The sequence below is a fragment of the Lasioglossum baleicum genome, unplaced genomic scaffold, assembly GCF_051020765.1.
Source record: "Lasioglossum baleicum unplaced genomic scaffold, iyLasBale1 scaffold0021, whole genome shotgun sequence".
Lineage (NCBI taxonomy): Eukaryota > Metazoa > Arthropoda > Insecta > Hymenoptera > Halictidae > Lasioglossum > Lasioglossum baleicum.
In genome coordinates, this window is record NW_027469081.1 from 683,237 (window position 1) to 692,672 (window position 9,436).

General features: G+C 35.9%; 1 protein-coding gene across 2 annotated transcripts; it reads right to left on the bottom strand.

Moving 5' to 3' along the window:
• Positions 1-612: 612 nt before the first annotated feature.
• On the bottom strand, positions 613-8,728 carry Clk (circadian locomoter output cycles kaput protein Clock). 2 transcript variants are annotated; one of them, XM_076445117.1, is made up of 12 exons: positions 8,175-8,712; positions 6,752-6,796; positions 6,513-6,661; positions 6,346-6,437; positions 5,617-5,821; positions 5,441-5,536; positions 4,668-4,743; positions 4,355-4,593; positions 4,035-4,276; positions 3,490-3,876; positions 2,964-3,137; positions 613-1,092 (listed from the first exon to the last, which is right to left on the bottom strand). In XM_076445117.1, the coding sequence occupies exons 1-12, from the start codon at positions 8,213-8,215 to the stop codon at positions 613-615; spliced, it is 2,226 nt and encodes a 741-aa protein (XP_076301232.1). In that variant the 5' UTR covers positions 8,216-8,712. The 2 variants fall into 2 exon arrangements, with proteins under 2 accessions (XP_076301232.1, XP_076301231.1); XM_076445116.1 differs by having other exon boundaries at positions 6,346-6,661; positions 8,175-8,728.
• Between the last annotated feature and the right edge of the window lie 708 nt (positions 8,729-9,436).

Below are 9,436 nucleotides of genomic sequence, written 5' to 3' on the forward strand. Positions count from 1 at the left end.
TACCATTTAAATTTTATTAAGAACTTGTTGACTATTTTCAATATCTTATGAGGCGATTAAATGTATTAGCACAGACTTTAAGTCTGTGGTGTTAGTTTAAGTGCTACCACACTGTACTGTACGTATCCATACACATATATGTACATACATATACACATCCATATATCTAGAAATTCATCTCCATCCCAAATAAAACGCGAGGCAGCTCGTTAACATCGTAAAACTACTTATCTGGAAATAGAAAGCTCCTTGTCAGATCACTTCACAAATTACCCCTAATTAGGCTTGTGCGAGGACCCGAAATCTCGAATTCGGGACGGATCGGGCATTCTCGGACGAGAAAAAGAAATATCGGGCTCCTGAAACTATCCAGCCACGTATCGAGAAATAGAGACGCCCATAGTCAGTTTTAGAATTAGTCGGATCGTTTCGGCGATCTCTCTTCTCACTCTCCTCTCTCCCCATCCCTCTCCCGCCCCTCAAATAGTAACCGTATTAAAATGATTCTTGTTAATTTCGACCATACCTACAGCACCATGTTACAACTTCGGTCACACATGAGGTTCCTAATTCCTTAGTCGTGGAATAAAAATTGTTCGATGTTTCGGGAGTTCAATTCTGGGGTGCTGGTTGCTGTTGATTCGATGGTGGTTCCATGTCGTTGTACAATATATTCGCTTGATGAGGACAGATGTGAAAAGGCACAAGATCAGGAGGGTTACCGTTTTGTTGGGTTGGACCTTGCGGTTGTGGTTGCGGTTGCGGTTGTTGTTGCGATTGCGGTTGCTGTTGCGGTTGCGCAGGCCTTTGCGGCTGTTGCTGATGCTGCAACTGTTGATGCGATTGTTGCGGCACTTGGATCATTGTAGCCACATTTCCTTGAACCGTGGTCGACACTGTTTGCACTGGACTGACTGGCAAAGAGTGAGAGAATAATTCAGTGGGCACCAGAGGTACTGGAACAGTGATGGGTAGAGGAAGAACGTTCACGCTCTGTACATTGTTCGATGTGGGAAGTTGCACAGTTGTATTATTCGAGTTACAGCGGTTCATCTGTTGACATGCGTTCGTTGCGTTGTATGACATGCCCGCCTGAAGTAAAAAGTAGTATAGAGTAGATAGTAGTATAATAGATATGTAGTATGATAACTAGACTGCGGATGTTTATGCAAATGCATATTTATATAGAAATCTGATAAAGCAATGGGACTTAAACAGAAATATGTTTTGCGATTAGAAGATTCCAAAAATATGTTTTTTATTTTGCACTTTTTGCATAATGCATATGTTTTGCATATTTCTCTTGAAAAACATATGCAATATATTGTTGCATATGTTTTTCAAAGAGAAATATGGAAAACATATTATTTACCGTGTATATGCATATCTCATGCTCATATGAATCATTTATCTTGTTAAATTTATCTAATCTATTAATAAGCACTCGTATCATAACCGAATAGCATCGATAATAGTGATATGCCGATATATGTAATACTGAAGAAGCCTCAACAAGTTATGATGTTACGACCTTATATTGCTTGCTGTGTGTGAATCAGCTGTAAGAACACATGTAGCTGTTGGTATTTAGAATTCGAACACTTCAGTTTGATACTCGAAGTGATAAAGCGAATTTTGTGAGAGTGGTGCGATCATTATTAAAATGCCGGAAGTTCGGAAAAGTAGGGTTTCACTGATGAAAAGCTGGATCGAGGACGATCCCAATTTCATTATTGACGAAAATAATGGAAGTAGTATTTACTGTGAAATGTGCGATAAAAGTGTAAAGTGCGATAGAAAATCGCAATTAATTCAACATATTAATACTTCCATGCACAGAAAAAATAGTGATTAAGCAAATATTACGATATAGGTTTATCATTAAATGAATCAGTAGGAATATACAGTAGCGGACAAAAGTTTAAGACCGCTCTAAAGAAGACGATAACTTTTTTAATATTGTATTATACGATTTGAACTTTTTTTGGAAAGCTAGAGCAATTAGTTTACTAAAGGATGTGAAAAGAAATTTTTTCAAAAATTGCAATTGATCGGAATTGTTGAAAAAATACTAAAAGTTGAATTTTTAACTTTTTTATGTGGGCCTATATTGAAAATTTAAAAAATACGTTGTAGATCTGTGTCAATTAAATATATTCTGAAAATTTCGTCAAAATTCTCGACGTTGCAATGAACAACAAACGTTTAAAGATGGTAAAAATTGCAGATTTTCACGATGTATTGTTGAAAATAAATCGAAATACTCCAGTATAACTGTGAAATGTCTCTTAATACTCAATATTGTACCTAACACTTAATCTAATATATAATTAATATCGGAAAAATTTGCATATGTTTCGAGCATATTTGCATATTTTTCGTGCACATATTCGCATGTTTTTCGTGCATAAATGTCATATGCATTTTGCATATTTATCGTGCATAAACTTCTCCGCAATCTAATGATAACTAGACTGCGGATCTTTATGCAAAATAAAAAATGTCTACGTCGATTTCAAGACACAGAGGTCACATAAAAATTTCTTTCTTGTTTTAATTATTTTATTGAACTGAAACTAATGCGTTGATGTTCTGAAATTTTTTGAATATGTCCACTGCTTTAAATTGTAAGTACCAATTTTTGTTATAAATGCATAAAATCCGCAGTCTAATGATAACTATAGATTATAATGTAACAAATCGTGATCGCGTAACATCGAAGACTTCGCTTTTCGAAAAAGAAGTTGTCGAAGGTTTTGTACACTACCAGCCCCGATAAGAAGCATTTCTCGAATAAACTAGCTGTTATAAAAATTACTCATCTGTTTAATTTATTCCTTTGCCAATAGTAAAGCAACTAATCATTCTTACGTAAATCAAATTCTAATAAGTTGACCCTCTTAACGAGAAGCTGAAATTGACGAATATTTTACATATAATAAGTCGAAATCAGAGATACTTGCATTCAGCAACGGCGACAGAATTCCATATCTAGCGATAAATAGTTGTTCCGAGACTCTTCTAAGTTCTTCCTGCTGATGCACTATCAGCTGTTGCAGCTCCTCGTGTTTGCGCTGCAGCTCGTCCTGAATTTGATTCTGCTGTGGTGTCATTACGATACCTTGCTGATGCAACATCTAGAAATATTCCTAGGTTTTCAGACTCTGATCTAATAAATTTCTCAAAGAATGCATAGTAACAGAAAAGTTTCCAAGTCAATCCTAATTATTAAGTCTATTTTATATAATATTAGAGCGAATTAAACAGTACGGGTAGACAAAATATGATTCGCATGTAATAATGAAGTATTTGAAGTAATTATTAGCGTTAGGTTACCAAAAAATTTTAAAAACCCGACAAAATGGTGCGGTAAAGTAAATTCCAAAGTCGAAAATAAGAGCCACCCTAATTCTCACGTTAAACACGTTGATCGTAACGGATACATAGGCACAAAAACTGAAATTAAAATAGATCATTTCGTTATCTCACCTCGTGAGTAGGAACGGTCGACAGAATTGGACCGGCAGGTGCAGCGAAACCAGTTGTAACCACAGGTTGTAGATTAACTGTTGCATATTGCGTCTGTTCCATAAAGTTAATACAACTCTGATCAACCTCTAACTGAGATTGCTGCGACTGCTGTGATCTGCTATCGATCTGAGGTATCTGAGTCTTCGAATTGTTAACAGAAGTGCATTTCGATCGCGACGCGTGCGTTATTTGCGAGTGTGGCGAACTTTGCATGGAGGCCGACATTGAAGAACTTTCGGAGCCATCGATGTGATGCCTCGGTCTAGTATTGGAAGCTACCGATTTCGACGACTTTGACGATTTCGATGGCCATTGAGTCGATGGAATTGAGCAAGATGTCGTTACCTGCAACGCAACAAAAATTTTAAAATTTTAAAGACGTTTCGCTCTCTTTGAACATCGTTGAGACGTATTTAACTGTTCATAATGTGATAAAAAAGTATACTGTCGCAAAATTGTTGTCGAACAGTGTTATCAACGAAATAAACATAACTCGATCATACCTGCTGTTGTTTTACTGTCATCAACACGTCTTCGTTTTGTTCTTTTCCAAAAGCTTCGGACTCCTTGCGCAATTCTTTAATTACATCGATATAACTAACTACATAATGGGTACAGACGATAAACTCGGGCTTTGAGTTCCATTGATTGTAGGTGATATAAAATCTCGTTTGTAACCATATCCATTGCTGGCCCTTTGTAAGGAATCTGTAGTAACAAGAAGTCCCTTCTCCTTTCTGCATCACTGCGCATATACATAGCACTCAAATGATTGAGAATCTTGAAATTATTCAGAATAATTATCTTTCGATTGAGTACTTACGGGATTCGTGGCACATGACGACCTTATCTAAATCATCCACATGATAATAATCGTAACCAGAAGTACCAAGAACTTCGAAGGGTAGGTAGCCAATAATGGGAGGCGCTCGATGGTCCAGAAAGAGAAATTTCCATTCAAGACTATGTCTAGAAGTGAACTCTGATTTGGTGTTGTCCATCACGGATAACTCGCGGATTAACTGAGGCGTTTGAAGACGTCCTGTACCCACGAAAATCAATCTACGGGCGAGTATAGAATGATTTTATAAAAATTTTCATAGAAAATGGTTATTATCATACACAAAAGCTATTACTTCGTGTCCATCCCCCCTGTCGTCCCGAATTTTGTATTTGGAAGAAGATTGTCCACTTCTGAATCGACATCAGAACCTAAAGTAAATAAAAGAATAAACGAATCTTTATGTTTAGCTGTGTTATTATTACACTGCGGATCTTTATGCATTTATAGGAAGATTGGGTAGATGGAATTCAAAATTGTTGAAAAATTTTGAACATTGAAGTTGTCAGTATATGATATTAAAATCATTAAGGGAAGAAATAACATTCAATTTGGTTTCTATTTCTTGCAATCGATATGGACAATTTTTATTTTGCATAAACATCCGCAGTCTATTTATTATAAAGTACAGTGTAATTGATAGCAAATAATAAAGGCTACTGGTTCTATGAACAAATAAACAGATTTTTTCGTAAGGAACTTTGCGAATAAATTAATTTTTATCTGTTACATGGTTACTGTCACGAGTACAGTTTGCAACATTCGAAGAAAATTGCAAAGTAAAGGACAGAATCCTTACTTTGACTAATTGTAAGTTGCTAATGGGAAAATTGCCTCTTCGTAGAGTCTATTCCAAGTAACCACACCCCATTCATGCATTATATTAAAATTATGTTTTTTATAAAACAATGATCCCTACTAAAAAATGGTACTCTACATTTTTTGACTTACAGTAACGAGCATAACTGATTTAAAGTGTGTTGAATTAGTTGTGCTCGTTGGTGTATTTATTTCAACGTACGTTTTAAAACCGTATAGATTCACTATGGAATACTGTATGCAACTTACGAAAATATCCGATAAACTGCACGAGCTCGTATATAGGATTATCTTGAACATTTAGGCCACCCCTCTTAATATGACACGAAAAACATATTTGGTCCTCTACGAATAAGAATAATATGTATATTATTAACGCGCGCGAATGTGTTAGATTTTTCATTTATTTACAATCGAAGAACTACCTTTCTTAACGTTTCGCCGGTCTCTCGTGTCGACAGGATTCAATAAAACGTTGTACAAAGGTGACTGATCCTCTTGGTAAGTTATGTCATAAATAGTCGTGTTTTCCAGCTCCTTTGGAAGGTAGCCAAGTAGGGATGTAACGCTTTCGGACACATAATAAATGCGCCCGCTTGAAGAAAATACCATTATAAAACCGTCCAGAGCCTACATTGAAAAAATTGTTTCTGGTTTTATCGATCAAGAAATTCGTACGGATTGCACTTGTAATTTTTGGTTGCTTATGTATGTAATCTGTAGGATATAAGTTTCAGACTCGATCGTTTTAATCAATAATGTTAACTAGCTTCAAATTTGGAATAATAATCATTCGCATGCATATCTTACCGATCGAACTCTTATCCTCTTGTATAACAAAAGTAATGGAAAATAGAGATAATCTTAAACTTGTAGTTAGTAAGTTAGTTACATTCTATCTTCTTATTTCTGTTATATACTGTACGAATTCTCTACTTTCCTATGTTTACGTCTAGTTACACCGTCGTCGCTAATATAATTGTTGGTTTAACTGTGAGTGTCTTTTAATTTAAGAACATCAAGAAAAATATAAACCACAGACAATCTTCCATACGTTTTTTTACAACTCATAAGTATGATCATAATCGTTAATATTCGCAGAGGTATTAGAAATTCCTTATTAATTTATTTTGTATTGATTACGTTGATAATACCTCCAATATCAAATGCGTAAATTCTTCGTTCGATAGAAACGATGGCTTCCAATCTTCTTGAATTTCATGCACTCTTGATCTAACGGCTATTTCTGCAGCATTTACAAGGTTCGCATAATATAGCACAAGAGGAAAACAATATTTTATATTAATTAAGCTATACTCACCGTTATGATTTTTTAAGAATAATATCGTAGATTTTAATACAGTTGATTTATCCATTTTTCGCGTATTCGAACCAACCATGCTCCCCAGTTCGTTCACCAGCATGTTGAATTGATCGCGTCGCTTCTTTTCACTTAAATTCCTCGATTTCCTAATAATCGAAATAATATTGTGACGAACAACAATTTAAAAGGTACCCGAGCAAAGAATACGAACAAGGATCTTCTAATTAAAAACTTACCGCTTCGTATCATCTTTGTCGTCAATGTCATCTTCCATTGTGTCACTGAACATAAGCCTTTTAATTACTAAATCAAATCTTAGAACAATATAAGCTATAAATTCGTAGAAGGTTATAATTTTGCAATGTACGCATCGGACATGTTAGTTTTGTCTTTAAAAGGAAAAGTTCCGAGGGAAGGTACTTTTGAAAACTCCGAAATATTCGAAACATTTCTTATTACCAGTTGCACCAATCAATTCACCTGATTGTATAGGAAAGTATAGTTGTGTGTTTGATATACGATTCACTTGAATCTTAACTTAAAATCTTTTTTTCGTTTCTTTGAAAATAATTTTTTCTTGAAACGATTACATAGCCGATATCTACATACGTACTACGTACCTACAACGATCAATAGTGTTTGAACTAATAGGTGGACCGTCTGTTGTGTAACACGTGTGGTAATCAATATTGGCCACGTGTATGGTGAAAAGTATTTCCGTAAAGTTATTTTTCTCACCTATGAGATTTCGCGAATAATCTTAGTGGATAAATTATACAATTGGCCATAAACAAAAAAGTGATAAGTCCATAGGTTTAAATAAAATACTTTGACGATAAACAATAATTTTTAATAATTTCCAAATTTTATCAGAGAACGGGATAGCATACAAAAACAATTAAAAGACAAACTCTAGACAAATGAAATACGTAATTTGTGCAACATACAGTTACTCAAATGCAATAACAGCAATAATCTAAATGAAGAAGTAAATTGTAGTAATCGACTATAAAAATGTACTGCTTAGACATTTTGATATTGTTGTTTCTAATTGGCATAGCAGAGAAAAAGCAGATACGTATATTTCGAAAGTATGAAGTAAGGTAAATGTTGGAGAGAGGAAATGAGAAAATTCGTCGAACAAAGATAAATGTCAATTCGATCTTATTGTTCAAAATTATATTCGATGTCAATGAATCTTATAAATAATCGGGCCCCGCATGCTGCAAAATATGATGCTCCGTGAGTCCATAATCCAGTCTCGATCCTAATTAGTTTACAACTTGGCCAATTGCCTGATTCCCGATATAATCGATAATAATAAAGTTCCTTAAAAGTACAAACAACAGTGGTTTCTGTGCCGTAACCGTGCAACATAAGAGATGTAAAGAATGCGGTGATAAATATTGTGCGGTCAATGAATCGTCCAGTCAGTTGGTCGTGGTAATTCTGACCAGATACCCGAGTCGTTCATTATAAATGACAATTGTTCGCTGATAGATTGTCAGTTGGAAATTCTTGGAGCGTTATGAAAACTCATTGGACATGGAGTTACAATGCATCGAACGACTAATCGACGCGAGGCGACGCGATGCGACATTTCATACAGATCGTTCAAGTTCCAGATTGGGACTTGTTGATTGGAACATTGCCACTCACTCGGATTGTCGAGAGGAACGTCCTCGCGAATAAGTCGCCATGTAACTTGGTCCGCGGTTGTTGTCGTTGTCACGCAGCTGTATGTATTGCGCTGGCGAGCGCGTTACTCCACCGATCAATGCTCAGATCGTGTGATCTGTGTGTGATCCGTGCGATCCTCGCTCTCTCGAGGTTGTCCCTGCTGATTGTAGGCAGCACGCGTGGAATTCACTTGTTCGGGGTGCCACTGTCCCCAACAACATTGACACATTTTTCACCACGTCTTCGAGAACCGATTCGCACGCGCTACGCACACGCACCAATCGTTAATCTATCTAACGATTAGCCAAGTCAGCTACGTACTTATACGACGCTTGCGTACCAGCTTGCAATGGAAGATCCGTTTGCACGGTCGTGCACCGCCTGAAGTTGCATCGACCACGGAACTAGACGGAAGAACGCATGCTCTCAATTCAAACTGGATACCTACTTGCTGCATGCTCGACACTGATTTCCTCTTACTTTTTCTAGCTATTTTTTTAAACGTTTCTGCTCCCCGAATTCGATTTTTGTCTTTGCTTGCTCCGAAAAGGGAAGTCCACGAAATTGACAAGGATGATAAGGTAGAATTCTGAGTGAGTCGAACGAAACATACAGATGATACGGAATTGTAAAGGAAGGTTATTTGGAAATTCATAAAGATTGAACACTACGTTCAAAAAGATTAAAAAAAAAATAGAAATAGTTCCTTCAAGAGTTTTATCAAATGTACACGTGACAAATTGCTAAATCAGAATGATTGCTCGAAGACTCTAGAGTTGTAAAGAAAACAGAATTTATTCAGTTTTCGGTTTAAAACATCGAACTGTCCTTCTTCTTAACGAAACATTTCTGGTGAAACTCGATTCACTACGATTGTATGCACATTCTTACCGTTACAACTTGATCTCGGTGTAATACGTGTTGTTGACGTGCAAATACACTGACATTTTTTTCGTTCCACTGTATAAATATGTATGATAGACATTTTAGATATTTAAAAATGTTCCATCGATCTTTTATTCGATTCGTTCCTAAGAAAAGAATGTGTATTTGACTAAAGGTTGAATTGGAACTGAACTGATGCACAGTGTTCAAGACAACAATGTTCTAAAGGCTAATTTTCGAAGTATGAAATCTGAAAATTTTGTCGTAAAACATTAGTAATACTACTTGCAATCATGGCTTGATATATGAATTTATTGCTAAAACTGAAGCGTAAATTCCAATATAAAACCCGACAC

What these genes read in the sequence shown, in the direction of transcription:
- Clk (XM_076445116.1), bottom strand. Translation starts at nt 8,215, where the DNA reads ATGGCGACTTATTCGCGAGGACGTTCCTCTCGACAATCCGA. An exon ending in GCAGTTTATCGGATATTTTC is followed by an intron (nt 4,744 to 5,440) that starts GTAAGTTGCATA and finishes TATTTACTTTAG; the next exon opens with GTTCTGATGTCGATTCAGAA. An exon ending in TTCTGTCGCCGTTGCTGAAT is followed by an intron (nt 1,093 to 2,963) that starts GCAAGTATCTCT and finishes TTTTTACTTCAG; the next exon opens with GCGGGCATGTCATACAACGC.